This window comes from Hippocampus guttulatus, chromosome 7 (genome assembly GCF_054856545.1).
Source record: "Hippocampus guttulatus isolate MCC_2025c chromosome 7, RoL_Hgut_1.0, whole genome shotgun sequence".
NCBI classification, from domain to species: Eukaryota; Metazoa; Chordata; class Actinopteri; order Syngnathiformes; family Syngnathidae; genus Hippocampus; species Hippocampus guttulatus.
Window position 1 is genome coordinate 19,818,745 of NC_141267.1, and position 21,775 is coordinate 19,840,519.

At 42.3% G+C, this 21,775-nt stretch overlaps 1 protein-coding gene across 5 annotated transcripts in view; it reads left to right on the plus strand.

Moving 5' to 3' along the window:
* Window positions 1-21,775, plus strand: part of tp63 (tumor protein p63) — a 56,294-nt gene that overhangs the window by 33,297 nt on the left and 1,222 nt on the right. For 3 of the 5 annotated variants that reach the window (XM_086116622.1, XM_086116621.1, XM_086116624.1), the window contains 8 exons: window positions 4,568-4,754; window positions 4,832-4,947; window positions 5,591-5,700; window positions 6,292-6,428; window positions 16,779-16,861; window positions 16,949-17,073; window positions 18,807-18,952; window positions 20,815-20,962. In XM_086116622.1, coding sequence (XP_085972748.1) covers window positions 4,568-4,754; window positions 4,832-4,947; window positions 5,591-5,700; window positions 6,292-6,428; window positions 16,779-16,861; window positions 16,949-17,073; window positions 18,807-18,952; window positions 20,815-20,962 — 1,052 coding nt within the window. The remainder of the gene's footprint in view (window positions 1-4,567; window positions 4,755-4,831; window positions 4,948-5,590; window positions 5,701-6,291; window positions 6,429-16,778; window positions 16,862-16,948; window positions 17,074-18,806; window positions 18,953-20,814; window positions 20,963-21,775) is intronic. The other 2 variants (XM_086116623.1, XM_086116626.1) reach the window with 1 other exon arrangement.

A 21,775-nucleotide genomic window follows, 5' to 3' on the forward strand; every position in this document is an offset into this window, starting at 1 on the left:
GAGTTGGCCGGTCATCGATGAAGATGAAGTCCACAGAGATGGACGAGAGAGGAATGTCAATCTTTTCAGAGCAGAGTTCGAGTTCTAGAGCACTGGTGGCAAACTCGAGGCCCGGGGGCCGGATCTGGCCCGCCACATCATTTTATGTGGCCCGCGAAAGCAATTCAAACATGTCAACTTCCATGATCCTTTCTAAAATGTCTACCAACATTTTAAATTCTCATATCTAATAAATAAGATCTAAATTGTAAGCGTTTTCTTGTTACCAAACCCCTCACTACAAGAACTTAAATAATCCTTGAATCAACCATGATTCTTGACTTCTTGAAATGCTTTCACAGTCATAACTCCCCGCGACAAAAATGAGTTTGGCACCTCTGCTCTAAAATTTTGAGCATTTTGACTTTCACCAGAAAAAAAAAGGATCTGATGCTAATAATATTTTGCTATCGCGACACATCAGACGATAAACCTATTCGCAGATATACGAATAAGAAAACACACTAAGAGTGACGCTGACTCAACCGTACTCTGCTGAAACCATCTACACGATACTCTAATCCTGTGTGAGGTGCCAAAAATTTACCGAGATTCACCTCCCTGACCGTAACTTCTACTCAAAAGCTATGCTGTTCTCAAATCTAAAATGACGCAACACAACCACTTACGTGGATCCGTTACTCAACGCAGTGGTATTCCAAACCTCAATTTCACAGGAAAGCTGCCCTTTGAAAAAACATACCAGACGTATGAATATATCTTGACGGTTGGATTACGGTTGATGAATAAACGCGTCCCTGCCAGTGAGCGAGTGTGTCTTTCTCGGTTGGGATTCTCCTTCGGTGGCGAATGCCGTCTTCGTTCTCGTTTGGTTTGTCTTCTTCCGCAGTTTGTATCGACTTGTTTCTCTTCTACGATTTGCATCTTCTTCCCTCCGTTGGTTTTCCATGCTTTGCGTCTTCTCCTTTTGTTGTCTTCTTCGGTTCGCCTATCGCGACAGCAGCCTAACAAACAAACTCTGAAAATGAAACTGAAGCGGGGGGGCTGGGGGGGTGAGTTGCTTTGTCGATTGTACATCGGAGAAGAGCCGCACTCGCCGATGCGCGCTAGTTGAAGTGCTTTTTACGTACTGTTCATGACACATTTGTCCAAATTGGAGATTTTTTTCTGCGGGGAGCCTAACTGTCACATTCCTGAAATAACATTTCTCAGCAACTGTGCATGCCACACAAACACAACCTTGAACCGCATGCTGCTTCACCCAAAACATAGACATCGTCCATTTCCGTGACTTTAAGCGACTTTTCCCCTGCCGAAATTCCAACGCTTGCCCCGAGGGTTCGGTGTTGTCGATTGCAACAGAGGAAATTGAAGAAGCAGCATGAGTCCAACACGTTCTTGACACTGCAGGCAAGATGCGACATGTCAGGTATGAGGCAGACAAGACCAGAGGCGCCACGCCGTGCGTGTTTTGTCAGGACTTGACTGGGGTGCATGCGCCCGCAGCGCCTGTCAGCGCCACAGGAACGCCGCAGCTGGCGGGCCTGTCGGGACCTGCGGCTGCACGGGAACTTTGCTTGCTCGCGTGTCCCCGGGGCCATCGCAATGACGAAAGATGCTGGACGCCGCCAGTGGCGGGCCTTCAAAATCAGTTTCCGTGTCGGGGTTTGGAATTGGGTTTTCGAATGATTTTTCAGACGGAGTTTGAGTCTCCGTCCCACCCTTCCTTCCATCCTGCTTCCATAAGTTTGGTCCTTCCTTATGGGCCTTCTTTTCTGCCTTCACTTTTCCTCCTTCCTTCCCTTCGTGTACGTCCTTGCTTTCGTTGCCGCCACCTTTCCTTTTTTTCCTTCCTTCCTACTTTCATTTCCAACCTTCTTTCCTTCCTTCCATCCTCCTTTTATCCTTCCTTTTCTTCTTCCCTTCTTGCCAACCTTCCACTCTTCCTTCCATACTCCCTACCATTCATCCTTCCCTCATTTTTTCTTCTTTCATCCTTCTTTCCTAACTTCCAGGGCTCTTCCCTTCCTTGCATCCTTCTACCCAACTTTTCAGACATCCTTGATGCCTTCTGTCTTTACTTATGGCCTTCCTTCCCGCTTCCCTTCTTTCCAACCTTCCACTTTTCCTTCCGTCCTCCCTGCTTTGCTTTCTTCCATTTTGCTTTCAGCTTTCTTTCCTTTCGTACATCATTTTTCCCCCCGGCCATTCTTTCATCCTTCCTTCCCGCTTTCCTTCTTTCCAACCTTCTACTCTTCCCTCCATCCTCCCAACCTTCCTTCTTTCCATCTCACTTTCATTGTTCCTTCCTTCCTTTAATGTATCTTTTTTCTGCCCTTCTTTCCAACCTCCCATTCTTCCTTCCTTCCATCCTCCCACTCTTCCTTCCTTTCATCCTTCTTTCCTACGTACCAGCATTCTTTCCGCCCTTCCCTTCTTCTATCCAACTTTCATACATCCTCGATGCCTTCCATCCCTCCTTTCTTCTCTTCTTCTTTTCATTCTGCTTCGCTTCCTTTAGAAAAGTTCATCAAAAGGTGTCAAGAGCAACTTTTAGCCCGTACAGCGGATGAGGTTGCACTGTGTGTGTGCGTGCACGCACGCATCTGGCGCGTGTGGAGTCTCACGCCCCGGTGCGCCCCCGCTCCTGAATCCCATCATTCAACCCGGTTAGCGTTAGCTGTTAGCGCTGAGCAAACGAGCGCATATTTGTGCTGAAAAGTTTGTAGCTGGAGGGCAGGGATGGTTGCGTCGTGTTCTCCTCGCACTTCGCCTGGGTGGGTGCGAGCCAGCCTGGGATAGGTTGATATCATCTCAACAAACTATCAGAAAGATTAGATCTTTTCTCCTCGGCCCGCGTGGTGTGTGTTTTTTCGTCTTTTGTTTTTAGCCTGCAGCGCCACAAAAAGCCGCAGCCTGTAATCATTCTAAACACCATGCATAAGAAGACCATCCCTGCCAAACCTAAAAAAAAAAAAAAAAAAAAAAAAGACCGATTCAGTACCTTAACTAGGATTTCAATGTGTAGTTTAAACATTTTTAATTGTTCAAGATCTAAAAGGTATTGGCGCAATGTTACGTTTTAACCCGTAAAACCTGCCGCAGGCAGAAAAATGACTCAAAACCCAGTTTGGATAGCCTCGGTTTCAATCATGTTCAATAATTTCAATGTATTTTTCATTGTGCATATTTCTTAATATGCGTAAAGATAAATAAATCCCCCAAAATTCCAGCATTACCTCATCTGCGATTTCTGTTTTCTACATTTCTTTAAAATTTTTAATGCTTTTTTTTTTTTAACTCCCACCTAGAAGGAAACCAGGTTAATTTTATCAACTTTATAATCCAGAGAAACGATACTGGGGTGGGGGAAGAAGCTTGAAAAAGTGTAGCTGGCACCTCACACAACTACGCCAATAAAAGGCTTGTGAGGCTCCCTCGAAAAAGGAGGATTGCACACCGTTGCCCCGGTCTCTTTTGTGCTGTCATATTCAGCTTGGTTTCCCCACCGAATCTGAAGCTTTTCCGCCTCATTTAGCAGAGTGACGGTGGCGTGCGGGGGGGAGTGTCGGGTTCGAGTGCAGCCATCCGTCTTTGCCAGCGCCTGTTGTTTTTTTCGTTACACTTTCGGACGGATTGGTCGCCGGTCGATGTAAGGCAGGGAGGAAGGAAGAGTGAAAGCAAGGAGAGACAACCGATGAACTTATTGTTGTTAACCTTATTGTTATTGTAATTGTTGTTCTGGGAAGAAGGGAGGAAGGATGGATAGAAGGAAAAATGGAAGGAAGAGCTGGACGGGGAAGCCAGAAGTATGGAGGTGGAGTGCTTGCGTAGCCTGGCTAACGTAAGATCCTCCCCCCCACCCCGTTCTACCCCCTTTAGCCTTTCAAAAAGATGAAAGCCGGGCCTGCTTTAATTGCGGCTGCAGGCTTCGTTTTTATGGAGCCGCTCGGAAGGACCACAAGGCTTTCCATCAGACATCTTCGAGGGTGCCCCAAAATGTGTGTGCGTGCGGATTCAAGTGGCTGCTAATCACAGTCCTCGTTATTTAACCTCCCTTTTTGCCAAAGGGCAAAACAAGACAGGGTTGGGTTGGTCCAGTTAACAGGTGTTAACCACCCCCCCCCCTCCCCCCGTCTGGCCGTCTCTTCGATTCGGCCTGCCGTTGTGGATTTTGTGCTTTTTATTGTAACCTTCTTTCACCCCGAGATCTTGTTCAAAAGAAAGGTTCGCCACCAGAGGGTAGTTAGCAGGCCTTTGCCTTTAGACGGCGGGCGTGTGACGTGATGCGAATGTGGCAGGGCGGGAGGTGTGTGAAACTTTTCACCCCTACCCTGGCATTACACGCCGCGGACATTCGGTCTCTGTCATAGCTTCTGAAACAAGCTCGAAAGGTGGAAAATTGCCGGGTCGACTTCATTCCTGCCAAAACAACAACAAAAAAACGCCTTTTACAGGCAGTTGAAAAGGCTCCTCTGATACTACCTCCGAAGGCCGAACATTTCTGTCTCGGCTTTCTATTCTGCTTCATTGTGTTCTCTTGTGTGTTCTCTGTCCCTGGTCACAGTACTCCACGGAACTGAAGAAACTGTACTGCCAGATCGCCAAGACGTGTCCCATCCAGATCAAAGTTCTGACCACCCCACCGCAGGGCGCCGTCATCCGCGCCATGCCCGTCTACAAGAAGGCGGAACACGTGACCGAGGTGGTCAAGCGATGCCCCAACCACGAGCTCAGCCGCGAGTTCAACGACGGTCGGTTGACTTGATTTGCTCCGATTGACTGTTTTGATTCGTCATCGCGTATTGACCGCCACTGTATCCCGCACCAGGTCAGATTGCACCTCCGAGTCACCTGATCCGCGTGGAGGGTAATAGCCACGCCCAGTATGTGGAGGATTCCATCACCGGGAGGCAGAGCGTGCTGGTGCCCTACGAGCCGCCTCAGGTGAGAATCCAGACGAGGAGCTTATGATACTGCTGCCAGATGGAAAATTGACCGGGTCAATTTATTCACTCTTGGCATTGCTTAAAACTCATTCAGTACCAGCCAATTCTGGATCAAGTCTGAAAAGACGTTTAAAAACGTCTTTGGGAGTGAATGAGTTGAAATGGTCGAAAAATGCTGCATTTGACAGGCGATGTGAAGGGGGCTTTATATACTTCCTCCACAGATGGGAACATTTCACACTCAACTTTGTCCCCACCACGAGTACCCCAGAAACTGAAAAATGGATGTAAAAGTGCTGACATTTTCTGGCAGAGTAAAAAAAAAAAAAAGTTTTTATACAACCTCAGAATGCGGAAAGTTTCCAAGATGACGATGTCCTACCTTTGTGCTGTCGATCGACACACGGTGAATAAATACCAGAAGTGTGAAAGGATATTCTGATATTAACTCAGAAGGCAAAAAAATTGTCTGGTCAACTTTGTGATCCCGCCATTCCATCTCTGCACTGTCAACAAACCATGATTAAAACCCCTGCAGATGGCGTTTACAGGCAGTGTGGCCAGCACTACAAAAGCTAATTTGCAGTGGAGAGGGGGGGGGGGGAAATAAAATAATGACCTCACTTCCCGTTTTCCATCAGGTGGGCACGGAATTCACCACCATCTTGTACAACTTCATGTGCAACTCCAGCTGCGTGGGCGGCATGAACCGGCGACCCATTCTCATCATCGTCACCCTGGAGACCAGAGAGTAAGCGGCGCGCTGCACAGTAACTGGCCTAAAAAAACAAAACAAAACAAAAAAAAAGGCAGAAACAAAGGACTTAATTAAAGCAGAAATGATCCGTTGACGTCTACATTTTGAGAACTGAAACCTTCAATCGCTGAAAATGTGAATGGACGCAACTGGCCTCTTCATGAGTGACTGAGGATCTAACTTTTTAAGATTTTTTATTTTTTTTTAACTGAACTCTTCAATGGTTGAAAAGTTGACTGCCGGCAACTCGACTCTTTTAGAAGAGCAGTCAGTCACCTCCATTCAACTTTTGTAGGTTAGCATGACCTGGCTGACTGAGAATCTAACAAGAGCTTATTCAGACTTTTAAGGGAGGGGGCGGACGGGACGCTTGAAGTGAAATGCTTCACACAACACCCACAAAAACAGAAAAAAAACGACTTGTAAGAGGAAATACCTTGGCAGATACTTTTCAACAACAGCGGATATTTTTGCTTTGATTTTTGATTTTTCATCTTGGTCAGGTTTTAGTTTTGGACATAAAATATCGACAGCTGCCATCCTCCTCCTCCTCCTCATGATGTGTGTGTGTGTGCGCGTGTGTAGCGGTCAGGTTCTGGGCCGCCGCTGTTTCGAGGCACGCATCTGCGCCTGTCCGGGCCGCGACCGCAAGGCGGACGAGGACAGCATACGCAAGCAGCACATCACGGACGCCACAAAGAGCAGTGAGGGTACGAAGCGCCGTAAGTAGAGCTTTGGCGAGTGGGGCTTGGTGAAGGGCTCGACAGCTTTCTTATGCTTACGCATTCACGCCGCAAGCGTAGGATGGAGTGATCAAGTCGACCCAGCGGGTATTACGTCAAAGCTGTAATCCGTTTTTTTTTTTCGGCCTAAAACGCCTTACTATACATGGTCGTTTTATTTGGGCAAAAAACGCCTTACAGTACATGGTCGTTTTTTTGGCCCAAAACGCCTGACTATACGTGGTCGTTTTTTTCGGCTAAAAATGCCTTACTATACATGGACGTTTTTTTCGTCTAAAAACGCCTTACTATACATGGATGTTTTTTTCGGCTAAAAACGCCTTACTATACATGGACGTTTTTTTCGGCTAAAAACGCCTTACTATACATGGTCGTTTTTTGGGACAAAAAAACGCCTTACTATACATGGTCATTTTTTCGGCAAAAAACGCCTTACTATACATGGACGTTTTTTTCGGCTAAAAACGCCTTACTATACATGGACGTTTTTTTCGGCTAAAAACGCCTTACTATACATGGTTGTTTTTTTTCGGCTAAAAACGCCTTACTATACATGGTCGTTTTTTTCGGCAAAAAAACGCCTTACTATACATGGTCATTTTTTCGGCTAAAAACGCCTTACTATACATGGACGTTTTTTTCGGCTAAAAACGCCTTACTATACATGGTCATTTTTTCGGCTAAAAACGCCTTACTATACATGGTCATTTTTTTCGGCTAAAAACGCCTTACTATATACAGTATACATGGATGTTTTTTTCGGCTAAAAACGCCTTACCATACATGGACGTTTTTTTCGGCTAAAAACGCCTTACTATACATGGTCGGGGTTTTTTTCGGCAAAAAACGCCTTACTATACATGGACGTTTTTTTCGGCTAAAAACGCCTTACTATACATGGTCGTTTTTTTTCGGCAAAAAACGCCTTACTATACATGGTCATTTTTTTCGGCAAAAAACGCCTTACTATACATGGTCGTTTTTTTCGGCTAAAAACGCCTTACTATACATGGACGTTTTTTTCGGCTAAAAACGCCTTACTATACATGGACGTTTTTTTCGGCTAAAAACGCCTTACTATACATGGTTGTTTTTTTTCGGCTAAAAACGCCTTACTATACATGGTCGTTTTTTTCGGCAAAAAAACGCCTTACTATACATGGTCATTTTTTCGGCTAAAAACGCCTTACTATACATGGACGTTTTTTTCGGCTAAAAACGCCTTACTATACATGGTCATTTTTTCGGCTAAAAACGCCTTACTATACATGGTCATTTTTTTCGGCTAAAAACGCCTTACTATATACAGTATACATGGACGTTTTTTTCGGCTAAAAACGCCTTACCATACATGGATGTTTTTTTCGGCTAAAAACGCCTTACTATACATGGTCGGGGTTTTTTTCGGCAAAAAACGCCTTACTATACATGGACGTTTTTTTCGGCTAAAAACGCCTTACTATACATGGTCGTTTTTTTTCGGCAAAAAACGCCTTACTATACATGGTCATTTTTTTCGGCAAAAAACGCCTTACTATACATGGTCGTTTTTTTCGGCTAAAAACGCCTTACTATACATGGTCGGGGTTTTTTTCGGCAAAAAACGCCTTACTATACATGGACGTTTTTTTCGGCTAAAAACGCCTTACTATACATGGTCGTTTTTTTTCGGCAAAAAACGCCTTACTATATACAGTATACATGGACGTTTTTTTCGGCTAAAAACGCCTTACCATACATGGACGTTTTTTTCGGCTAAAAACGCCTTACTATACATGGTCGGGGTTTTTTTCGGCAAAAAACGCCTTACTATACATGGACGTTTTTTTCGGCTAAAAACGCCTTACTATACATGGTCGTTTTTTTTCGGCAAAAAACGCCTTACTATACATGGTCATTTTTTTCGGCAAAAAACGCCTTACTATACATGGTCGTTTTTTTCGGCTAAAAACGCCTTACTATACATGGACGTTTTTTTCGGCTAAAAACGCCTTACTATACATGGACGTTTTTTTCGGCTAAAAACGCCTTACTATACATGGTTGTTTTTTTTCGGCTAAAAACGCCTTACTATACATGGTCGTTTTTTTCGGCAAAAAAACGCCTTACTATACATGGTCATTTTTTCGGCTAAAAACGCCTTACTATACATGGACGTTTTTTTCGGCTAAAAACGCCTTACTATACATGGTCATTTTTTCGGCTAAAAACGCCTTACTATACATGGTCATTTTTTTCGGCTAAAAACGCCTTACTATATACAGTATACATGGACGTTTTTTTCGGCTAAAAACGCCTTACCATACATGGACGTTTTTTTCGGCTAAAAACGCCTTACTATACATGGTCGGGGTTTTTTTCGGCAAAAAACGCCTTACTATACATGGACGTTTTTTTCGGCTAAAAACGCCTTACTATACATGGACGTTTTTTTCGGCTAAAAACGCCTTACTATACATGGTCGTTTTTTTTCGGCAAAAAACGCCTTACTATACATGGTCATTTTTTTCGGCAAAAAACGCCTTACTATACATGGTCGTTTTTTTCGGCTAAAAACGCCTTACTATACATGGACGTTTTTTTCGGCTAAAAACGCCTTACTATACATGGACGGTTTTTTCGGCTAAAAAACGCCTTACTATACATGGTCGTTTTTTTCGGCAAAAAAACGCCTTACTATACATGGTCATTTTTTCGGCAAAAAACGCCTTACTATACATGGTCGTTTTTTTCGGCTAAAAACGCCTTACTATACATGGAAGTTTTTTTCGGCTAAAAACGCCTTACTATACATGGACGTTTTTTTCGGCTAAAAACGCCTTACTATACATGGTTGTTTTTTTCGGCTAAAAACGCCTTACTATACATGGTCGTTTTTTCGGCAAAAAAACGCCTTACTATACATGGTCATTTTTTCGGCTAAAAACGCCTTACTATACATGGACGTTTTTTTCGGCTAAAAACGCCTTACTATACATGGTCTTTTTTTCGGCAAAACGCGCCTTACTATACATGGATGTTTTTTTCAGCTAAAAACGCCTTACTATACATGGTCGTTTTTTTCGGCAAAAAACGCCTTACTATACATGGTCATTTTTTTCGGCTAAAAACGCCTTACTATATACAGTATACATGGACGTTTTTTTCGGCTAAAAACGCCTTACTATACATGGGCGGTTTTTTCGGCTAAAAACGCCTTACTATACATGGTCGTTTTTTTCGGCAAAAAAACGCCTTACTATACATGGTCATTTTTTCGGCAAAAAACGCCTTACTATACATGGTCGTTTTTTTCGGCTAAAAACGCCTTACTATACATGGTTGTTTTTTTCGGCTAAAAACGCCTTACTATACATGGTCGTTTTTTTCGGCAAAAAAACGCCTTACTATACATGGTCATTTTTTCGGCTAAAAACGCCTTACTATACATGGACGTTTTTTCGGCTAAAAACGCCTTACTATACATGGACGTTTTTTTCGGCTAAAAACGCCTTACTATACATGGTTGTTTTTTTCGGCTAAAAACGCCTTACTATACATGGATGTTTTTTTCGGCTAAAAACGCCTTACTATACATGGTTGTTCTTTCGGCAAAAAACGCCTTACCATACATGGACGTTTTTTTCGGCTAAAAACGCCTTACTATACATGGTTGTTTTTTTCGGCAAAAAACGCCTTACTATACATGGTCGGTTTTTTCGGCTAAAAACGCCTTACTATACATGGTTGTTTTTTTCGGCTAAAAACGCCTTACTATACATGGATGTTTTTTTCGGCTAAAAACGCCTTACTATACATGGTTGTTCTTTCGGCAAAAAACGCCTTACTATACATGGTTGTTTTTTTCGGCTAAAAACGCCTTACTATACATGGATGTTTTTTCGGCTAAAAACGCCTTACTATACATGGTCGGTTTTTTTTCGGCAAAAAACGCCTTACTATACATGGTTGTTCTTTCGGCAAAAAACGCCTTACTATACATGGTCATTTTTTTCGGCAAAAAATGCCTTACTATACATGGTCGTTTTTTTGGGCAAAAAACTGCTTACTACGGAACGGAAAGCCACATTTCAATGAGCTGGTGTTCAAATCATTGCTGCCAAAGGAAGGGCACATCTTTATTCTTAGGGGCAATCATCTCATCATTTATTTGACATACTGTATGTCACATTGACCCGAAGTGATCATCATCGGGACTGATTGGAGACGGTGGGAAAAGCAGAGCGGGAACCAGGAAGCACAATTAAGAACATAATTTCACCGCTTTTTGGTGGATTTTTATGAACTTGAAGGACCTGTGGGTAGAGTGTTCATGACCTGCCAGGTAGTTGAATGGTTAGTGCGTCTGCATTGCGCTGCAGAGGTGCAGGGTTCAAATCAGGCTCTGGCCTTCGTGTGCATTCTCAAAAAATTGCGTGGCAGTTTATTTTCTGATCTTCTCCTCCGCACAACTATTCATGCTCACACTCACCATTGTTACCTGACTGGTAGTCGAATGGTTAATGCGTCGGAGTTGCACTGTGGAGAGGCAGGGTTTGATTCCAGCTCCAGCCTCCTGTGTGTTTTCAAGAGCATGCATGGCTATCCATTTTCGGATCCTATTTGCGTTCAAAATTCACACCGAGGGACAACATGGAGGGAGGATTCATTCCGTGCCTGGTAGTCGAATGGTGAGTTCGTTGGTCTCGTGCTGCGGAGGTGCAGGGTTCGATTCCGGCCTTCCTGTGCGATCTCAAAAATGTGCACGGCCATCCATTTTCGAATTCTCTTCTCCGCACTCACTATACGCACTCACCCTCACACCAAGGAACAATTCACAAAACGCCTTACTGAAGATGGTCATTTTTTTCGGCCCAAAACGCCTGACTATGGAACGGAAAGCTACATTTCAATGAGCTGGTGTTCAAATCATTGCTGCCAAAGGAAGGGCACATCTTTATTTTTAGGGGCAATCAGCTCACCATTTATTTGACATACTGTATGTCAAATTGACCCGAAATGACCCGAAGTGATCATCATCGGGACTGATCGGAGACGGTGGGAAAAGCAGAGCGGGAACCAGGAAGCACAGTTAAGAACATAATTTCACCGCCTTTTTGATGGATTTTTATGAACTTGAAGGACCCGTGGTTAGAGTGTTCATGACCTGCCTGGTAGTTGAATGGTTAGTGCGTCTGCATTGCGCTGCAGAGGTGCAGGGTTCGAATCAGGCTCTGGCGTTCTCAAAAGTGCGTGACAGGTAATTTTCTGGTCTTCTCCTCCGCACAACTAGTCGTGCTCACACTCACAAATGTTACCTGACTGGTAGTCGAATGGTTAGTGCGTCGGAGTTGCACTGTGGCGAGGCAGGGTTCGATTCCGGCTCCAGCCTTCTTATTTGCATTTAAAATTCACACCGAGGGACAACATGGAGGATTCATTCTGTTCCTGGTAGTCGAATGGTGAGTTCGTTGGTCCCGCGCTGTGGAGGTGCAGGGTTCGATTCCGGCCTTCCTGTGCGATCTCAAAAATGTGCACGGCCATCCATTTTCAAATTCTCTTCTCCGCACAACTATTCGCGCTCACCCTCACACCAAGGAACAATTCACAAAACGCCTTACTCGAGACGGTCATTTTTTTCGGCCCAAAACGCCTTACAATATGTGGTCGTTTTTTTCGTGCAAAAAGGCCTTACTATACATGGTTGTTTTTTTCGGCTAAAAATGCCTTACTATACATGGTCGTTTTTTTTCGGCAAAAAACGCCTTACTATACATGTTTGTTTTTTTCGGCTAAAAACGCCAGACTATACATGGTCGTTTTTTTAGGCTAAAAACGCCTTACCATACATGGTCGTTTTTTTCGGCTAAAAACGCCTTACTATATACATACTCGTTTTTTTCCGCCCAAAACGCCTTACTATACATGGTCGTTTTTTTGGGGGGCTAAAAACGCCTTACAATACATATACATGGTCGTTTTTTTCGTCTGAGAAAGCCTTACTATACATGGTCATTTTTTTGGGCTAAAGACGCCTTACGAAACATGGTCGTGTTTTTCGGCTAAAAACGGCTTACTATACATGGTCGTTTTTTACGCCTCACTATACATGGTCATTTTTTTGGGCTGAAAACGCCTTACTATATATGGTCATTTTTTTCGGCTAAAAACGCCTTACTATACATGGTCGTGTTTTTCGGCTAAAAACGGCTTACTATACATGGTCGTTTTTTTCGGCAAAAAACGCCTGACTATACATGGTCATTTTTTTCGGCTAAAAACGGCTTACTATATACATGGTCATTTTTTCCGGCTAAAAACGCCTGACTATACATGGTCGTTTTTTACGCCTCACTATACATGGTCATTTTTTTCGGCAAAAAAACGCCTTACTATACATGGTCGTGTTTTTCGGCTAAAAACGGCTTACTATACATGGTCGTTTTTTTCGGCAAAAAACGCCTGACTATACATGGTCATTTTTTTCGGCTAAAAATGGCTTACTATATACATGGTCATTTTTTTCGGCTAAAAACGCCTGACTATACATGGTCATTTGTTTTTGGCTAAAAACGCCTTACTATACATGGTCGTTTTTTTCGGCTAAAAACGCCTTACTATACGTGGTCGTTTATTTCGGCCCAAATCGCCTTACTATACGTAGTCGGTTTTTTTGGGCTAAAAACGCCTTACTATACATGGTCGTTTTTTTCGGCTAAAAACGCCTTACAATACATGGTTGTTTTTTTCGGCCCAAAACGTCTTGCGATAAATGGTCGGGGTTTTTTCGGCCTAAAACGCCTTACTATACATGGCTAAAAACGCCTGACGATACATGGTCGTTTTTTTCGGCTAAAAACGCCTTACGATACGTGGTCGTTTTTTTGGGCTAAAAACACCTTACTATAGATGGTCGTTTTTTTTGGGCTAAAAACGCCTTAATATGCAGGTACATGGTCGTTTTTTTCAGCTAAAGACGCCTTACTATACATGGTCATTTTTTTGGCTAATAACGCCTTCCTATACATGGTCGTTTTTTTAGGCTCAAAACGCCTGACTATACATGGTCGGGGGGGGTTTTGGCTAAAAATGCCTTACAATACATATACGTGGTCGTTTTTTTCGGCCCAAAACGCCTTACTATATACACATGGTCGTTTTTTTTCGGCCCAAAACGCTTTACTATACATGGTCGTTTTTTTCGGCCCAAAACGCCTTACTATACGTGGCCGTTTTTTTCTGCTAAAAACGCCTTAAAATACATGGTCGTTTTTTTCGGCCCAAAACACCTTACTATATACACATGGTCGTTTTTTTTCCGCCCAAAACGCTTTACTATACATGGTCGTTTTTCTCAGCCCAAAACACCTTACTATATACACATGGTCGTTTTTTTTCCGCCCAAAACGCTTTACTATACATGGTCGTTTTTTTTTCAGCTAAAAACGCCTTACTATACATGGTCGTTTTTTTCAGCTGAAAACGCCTTTCTATACATGGTCTTTTTTTTTTGGCTAAAAACGCCTTACTATACATGGTCGTTTTTTTTCGGCTGAGAAAGCCTTACTATACATGGTCATTTTTTTGGGCAAAAAACGCCTTACGATACGTGGCCGTTTTTTTCTGCTAAAAACGCCTTAAAATACATGGTCGTTTTTTTCGGCCCAAAACACCTTACTATATACACATGGTCGTTTTTTTTCCGCCCAAAACGCTTTACTATACATGGTCGTTTTTCTCGGCCCAAAACACCTTACTATATACACATGGTCGTTTTTTTTCCGCCCAAAACGCTTTACTATACATGGTCGTTTTTTTTCAGCTAAAAAAAAAAAAACGCTTTACTATACATGGTCGTTTTTCTCGGCCCAAAACACCTTACTATATACACATGGTCGTTTTTTTTCCGCCCAAAACGCTTTACTATACATGGTCGTTTTTTTCAGCTGAAAACGCCTTTCTATACATGGTCTTTTTTTTTTGGCTAAAAACGCCTTACTATACATGGTCGTTTTTTTTCGGCTGAGAAAGCCTTACTATACATGGTCATTTTTTTGGGCAAAAAACGCCTTACGATACGTGGCCGTTTTTTTCTGCTAAAAACGCCTTAAAATACATGGTCGTTTTTTTCGGCCCAAAACACCTTACTATATACACATGGTCGTTTTTTTTCCGCCCAAAACGCTTTACTATACATGGTCGTTTTCTTCGGCCCAAAACACCTTACTATATACACATGGTCGTTTTTTTTCCGCCCAAAACGCTTTACTATACATGGTCATTTTTTTTCGACCCAAAACGGCTTACTATACACGGTCGTTTTTTTCAACTTAAAACGCCTTTCTATACATGGTCATTTTTTTCGGCTAATAACGCCTTCCTATACATGGTCGTTTTTTTTTGGCTAAAAAGCTTAAAATGCCTTTCTATACATGGTCATATTTTTTCGGCTAATAATGCCTTCCTATACATGGACGTTTTTTTTCAGCTAAAACGCCATGGTCGTTTTTTTTTCGGCCCAAAACGATTTACTATACATGGTCGTTTTTTGGGGGGGGCTAAAAACACCTTACTATATACATGGTCATTTTTTTCGGCTAAAAACGCCTTACTATACGTGGTCGTTTATTTCGGCCCAAATCGCCTTACTATACGTAGTCGTTTTTTTTTTTTGGGCTTAAAATGCCTTACTATACATGGTCATTTTTTTCGGCTAAAAATGCCTTACAATACATGGTCGTTTTTTTCGGCCCAAAACACCTTACTATATACACATGGTCGGAGTTTTTTCGGCTAAAAACGCCTTACTATATACACATGGTCGTTTTTTTCAGCTAAAAACGCCTTACTATACGTGGTCGTTTATTTCGGCCCAAATCGCCTTACTATACGTAGTCGGGTTTTTTGGGCTAAAAACGCTTTACTATACATGGTCGGTTTTTTTCGGCTCATGGTTGTTTTTTTCGGCTAAAAACGCCTTACAATACATGGTCGGTTTTTTCGGCCCAAAACACCTTACTATATACACATGGTCGTTTTTTATCGGCTAAAAACGCCTTACAATAAATGGTCATTTTTTTCGGCCCAAAACACCATACTATATACACATGGTCGTTTTTTTTTCGGCTAAAAACGCCTTACTATATGTGGTCGTTTCTTTCGGCCCAAAACGCCTTACTATACATGGTCGGGTTTTTTTGGTCCATGGTCGTTTTATTCGGCCCATACACAAATGAAATTAACACCACAGGTTAATTTTTAAGAATTTTTATTGATTTTAGAAGCTTTCCCTGAAAATTAAGGACAATTAAGAACATAATTTTACAAGTTCTTTTTTATGGATTTTTATGAATTTTAAGGACCCGTGGGAACCCTGCTGTCGATGTTTCTTGCAATTTATTCACCGTGAAGGCGAGACAAGAAGGTGTAAAACTGTAACACACACACACACACACACACACACACATACATAAAAACACTTCGATGCTGTTGCAAAATAAAACGTGGCCAAACAACGTGTCCCACTTGTCTGATACGTGATGAACGAGTGACTACGCTAGGTGTTGCTAACATTTGCAAGCTAATGCGCTAATCGCTATTGTAAATGCGGACTTCAAACAATCGCAACGTCTTTCAAAATGTAATTTCACATTGAACACACACCACTAATTAAGAATAGTGCATAAATATATATAATACCAATGTACAGGATGTGCTTGGCTTAGAACAAGAACACGAAGCAGCAGTCCATCTTTCGGAGCTTCTCTGTAATAAAGTAAAACAGAAAGTGTCTCGCACAACAACATCCGATGTGCCTTTCGCAATAACAAATGTACTTTCCAAAATAAAGCAACCCTGTGGCTATAGAAACACAAAACAAATCATACATGGCTCCTCAGGAGCCAGAATAGTGATACTGATATTACCTCCAGCCACCATGGGAACCAGTTGTTTAGAAAATTCCTCCTCTTACAGACGATTGAAAAGAACTTGGTGACTGTTACAAATTCCAACGGTGGAAAATTGGCAGATGGGCTTCGTTTCCCTCACTCCGGTTCATTTAGCTGTTGATAAAGAATGGCAACATGGGAAGAAGTTGAGAAAATTCCAGCATTTACAGGCCATGTGGAAAGGGCTTCTAACACGACGTGCAGTAAAGTCGCATTAGTCAGCCCCTTTACACTACTTGTAAAAATTGCAATTTCTCAAGTTAAGAATCCTCCACCGTAAAGGCTTGTGGTGACGGTCTATGCAACTTTTGCCTCGCTTGTTTCCCGCTCTGCCATAGTAGAAACCGAAACATCAGCGCCTCTCGCTCTGACACGCATTCTCGTCCTTTGACTTTTCCAGCCTTCCGCCAGGTGTCTCACGGCATCCAAATGTCGGCCATCAAGAAGAGAAGATCTACGGACGAGGAGGTGTTTTGTTTGCCCGTGAGTAACCTCCTCCTCCTTCTCCACCGTTGTGACCGAGTGCCATTTTTTTCACCTCGCCAACGCTTGACACCCTTGTCCTTGCAGATAAAAGGACGCGAAATCTACGACATTCTGGTGAAGATTAAAGAGTCCCTGGAGCTGATGCAGTTTTTGCCACAGCATACGATCGAGTCGTACCGACAGCAGCAGCAGAACCTCCTACAGAAACAGTGAGTAGTGCCACGCAGCCTTCAAGGGCGCATCCACACGTCAGCATTTTTGAGCCTGAAGGGCTATTGTACTTGTCGCTAGCGTTATCGTGTATGGAACACGATTTTTACAAGCAGCAGGTTGGAGTGAGCAAATAAGATTATGATAAATACAAAATACATAGTGATTCCGTGATTTTCAACTACAACCACATACGCGGTTTCTGAGTTACAAGCCGTCAAGACACTTTTTTTTTTCAAACAAGAAATATAGTACTCTGAATAATACAAATCCTCCGGAACCCAACTACAGAACTACAAAAACGATAAATGGCAATGTCAGTTTCCATTCTTGCTTCTCCAACTTTGAGTCTTGTGTTTGTATGGTGCCCTCTTGTGGCCAAATACAGCAGTGCTACTTTACTTCCTCGTCTTTGGGGTCTTCTTCACTTTGGCTTTTGACCACTACTTGACATTGTGCTTTTTCGTGTGTGTGTGTGTGCGTGTGTGGTTACTTGTTGCAGTGTGATCAAAACTCGTCTCGGCAGTCAGCTGCTGGATCCTGCCGGGGACGCCAGATGGCGCTGCACCTCCTCTTGAGCCTTCCTCATTCCTCCTCCTCCTCCCTCCACTTTTCACTCCTTTTTCCAGACTTTTCTGTCTTCAGTGGACTCTTTAGATGAGTTTGCATGTGTTTCGCGTGTGTGTGTGGGTGTGTTGCTTCTTTTTTGCCAGAGCTGGACTCATTCATGTTATGGTGTGGCTGCGTGTAAGGGGTTTTAATATTCTGATCATCACAATATTTGTTATGACAAAATGCTGGTCATGTTTTGTAAAGTCACTGCAGGACAGTTTGGGGAAACAAGCAAATGTTTTTCTTCTGTTTGAAACAGATTCTTTATTTCTTGTGGCGAATGCTAATAAAGTTGCTTTTTTGTTTGTTTGTTTGGGTTATTATGGTGTTCTTTTTTGTTGTTGTTGGTTTTCCTTTTTTTTTAGAATGCAATTTATGTTGAAAAGTTTTTTCAATATATATATAAAAAAGGGGGCTTGGGGAATTAAGAAAATGACCCAAAAAAGGAAGATGTATACGCTTACAAACTTCAAAGAACGCCTCACCCCTAAAAGGTTGCCAATTTTTGTCTCTGTGGAACCGCCCCTAAAAAAGTTATTTGATTCCATATTGATTTTTTAAAAATGTATCTGCCATTTTATTGGTTATCAGAATTGTATTCTACCAAATGTTTGAATCGGCCACAAAAAAAATATCTATATTAATCAGGCTTCCGTAATTTTTTTTAACTTGGTTAAATTTAGCATAATTCAATGTATGTTTTGAAAAACTTTTTATTAGTACTCAAACAACTTTTCATTAAAAAAAAGGCCACCGCACTGTCAAAATTCAGGGGGAAAAAAAGAACATTCTTTAAACAGTGTTTAAAAACAAAATTGTATTTAAAAAAATATTAGGGTTTAAAATTGATATATCTTGCATGCTTATTTAATTAACGGTATTACTTTGCATATATATTGTGTTGAGTTCAATTTATTTCAAAGCAGAACTAAACCAAACTGTTACAAGTTCCTAACTGATTTCCAGGGTGTCTGCGGATCCATAAAATCCAATTTACAGGTGGTATCTTCATTTTGATTTCAAATATTAAAAGTCCACACAGAAGAGCCGAAATTTGGAATGCTGATCCAATGTGAGCCGTGATGCCATCTGATCGATTCTCTCCCCTTTTTGCACCCAGGACGTCAATGGCGCCTCAGCCGGCTTACGGCTCTAGCTCGCCCCCTCATGGCAAAGTCAACAAGCTTCCGTCGGTCAGCCAGCTCATCAACCCACAGCAGCGCAACACACTCACCCCATCCGGCATGTCCACCGGCCTCACCGACAGTAAGCTTTTTGTTGTTGTTTGTTTGTTTGCTCCACTTCCTGCCCCGCCTCGCACCCACATTCAAACTACTTCCTGAAGGGCTGGGCAATAAGGCCTTAAAACAAAATCGCCAAGTTTGTTTTTCTGCCACAGAAATCCTATTCTAGATTTGGATTTCCCTTCTGGGATTTGCTTTCTCCTGAAACCAAACTTTTTTTTTTACAACAGTAATATGTAACCACTGACTCCATGACTACACACTTGTAACCGAAAACTCATTTCAAATCATCTTTCCCAATTAAAATGAATGGATCCATTCTCGCGCCCCTATAAAAACAAACAAAAAAACAAGCCGTGACCCTGGCAAAGTCGCAGTTCTTGCGCATTGGGGTATTAGCACGTTGGGGGCGCGGCTCAAAGCACAATAACCTTTGAAAATATAAATGCTTTTGACAGGCCTCGTAGGTGTACAAAGTTTAGGTTTAGCCCCTCCAAAACAGCATCGTTTTCCTTTGCAAATTGCGTATCGCCACGGCAACAGCATGTGACAAGATAAGAAGCTTTCAATAATTTTTCATCTTCAACATGTTTAGATGAAATACTCAAGAGTTTGAAGACGGTTCAATAAAATCTCTTTACTGTGGTTTGTCAAAACGTGGCCTCGATAAACAGCCCTAAAATGCAAAAGGAAGTCAAAGTGGCGGACTTCCTGTTCGGTTTATCGTATGGCTCCAACAGGCCTTTTTGTGTTACAAAGAAAAACAGCACGCCAAACTATTGTACTCTCAAAGAGAGTAAAGTCAAGTGAAGTCGCGATTATGTCTCTAGCCCTTAATCTCAAAGGGGTTCATTCGCATGCCCAAGGAGGGCAAGGCAAAACTCAAAAAACCCTATCTGGGGAGAAATGAGAAACCTTGAGAAGGGGCCACAGATGGGGGAATCCCCCTTCCAGGGTGACCAGGCTGGAATAGTAAAGATTAAACAGTTTTTTTGCGTCGTTCTTTAGTGTATTAATTCAGTGGGCCTCCTTCTGGTGTGTGTGCTTTTGACACCAGGGGGCAGTATACCACAGCCATGGATATGATACACTGAGCGGCGTGATGCAAAAGAAACCATCGCAGTTATGCTGCAATGTTTTTTTTTTGTTTTTGGGTTTTTTTTTTGCTTTAAGGGTTATTATTACTACAGCGACATTGATGCTAGTTTCATTCGCCCGTCTATGGCATTTTGTATTGTGTGTTGGGGCATGGGGGCGACTATTCTCCATTTTTGGTTGAGTAACTTATTTAGTCACAGTTCTTTGCCCAAACTAAAACAATACAATACTTTGGCGCCATCTTGTGGATTTTTTTTGTTAGGGTGAATTAGTTGACTTAGTGAACAATCAGAACGTTTTTTTTCTTCTCCTTTACAATTTGCAAAATTTAACATTGTCAATTCTCAAGCGCTAATGCACAAATTTGTTTGCCCATGTAAGGTCACATCAATTTGTGCTAGCGGTTATGTAGGCAATGCGATTGATCAGCGTCATGCGCAGGTGGTTTATTCATGTCGAATAATTGAACTACTAAATTGTTATTTATGTAACATGGGTTCAGGAGTGTGTGCATGCCCGATGAGCGTTGATGCTTTACGATCCTGTTTAAAGTGTTTTGCCACCACCTTGTGGCTTTTACACGCAATTACAATTTTTTTAAAAAAAGGGAGGGAGTGTAAATGATTCAACGATTTTCGCAAATAGTGGCTGTTCACTGAATATCGACTAATCGCCCAGCCCTACTTAGTCCCAATTTAATTCAGACATAACTCGAATAAAAGTAAAGTGAGCTCTGGTCGAATTTTTTTCCGGCTGACCCAACCGCCACTGCTTTTGTCTCTGCAGTGACTCCCATGATGGGCACTCACATCCCCATGAGCGCTGACATGAGTTCACTGAGCCCCACTCACGCCCTGCAGCCCCAGCTGCCCCTGGTGCCCTCCTCGCACTGTACGCCCCCTCCTCCGTACCCTATGGACAGCAGCATCTCCAGGTACCCCACCCAAAATTTGAAAAAAGACCAAAAATAAGTTGACAATTTTGATCCTGGTAGAGTTCAGATTTCAGCCAATGACTGGTAATAATAAAAATTAAAAATAATCATAGTGTTTTTAAACTCGGGATGGGCATTCAACTAAATTCCCTTTTCAAGACCCCCCCCCCCCCAAAAAAAATCTCACGTTATACCTGTAGGATTTTTGTCAGTAAAAATACACCAAATTGCTCTCGAAAAAATATAGCATTATTTGCATCATATTCAGATTTTCACAAAACAAGATTGATGAGTATTCTAACCTTTTCCCTAAAAAAAAAACCTCCCCAAATTATGGTCATTACTTTTTCTCAAATTTTACATTTTGTCCTCCAAAAATACAAAAGCTTTTTTTCCCCAGGAACATACAACATTGTCATATTACAACAACAAAAAAAGATAAATAGGTAGTTTTTAGGACAAGGGCTGAGCGAATTCAAGAGAACATTGAATTGTGATTTCTTTTTCTTTTCTTCTTTTTTTTCTGATAGTGCAATTTCTTTTTTGTGTTTGGCGGCACAATGTTAGCTGAGCGATTAGCATTGGCTTCCCCCGCTCTTTGTCGATGTTACGAGTCCTCATCTGCCTTTAGCGATAAAAATGCCGATAAGAAGCGTGTCTTACTTGCCGCCGCGGAGGCAAGGGTTAGTTACTTAGAAGGAGCTCGGAGCTTGTACCTCGGACCAACCCTATGCTGAAATTTCATGTTACCGGAAACACACTACTTTTTTTTCTACGCCTGATCACATGATTGTGTTGTCTGGAATTGGGGAT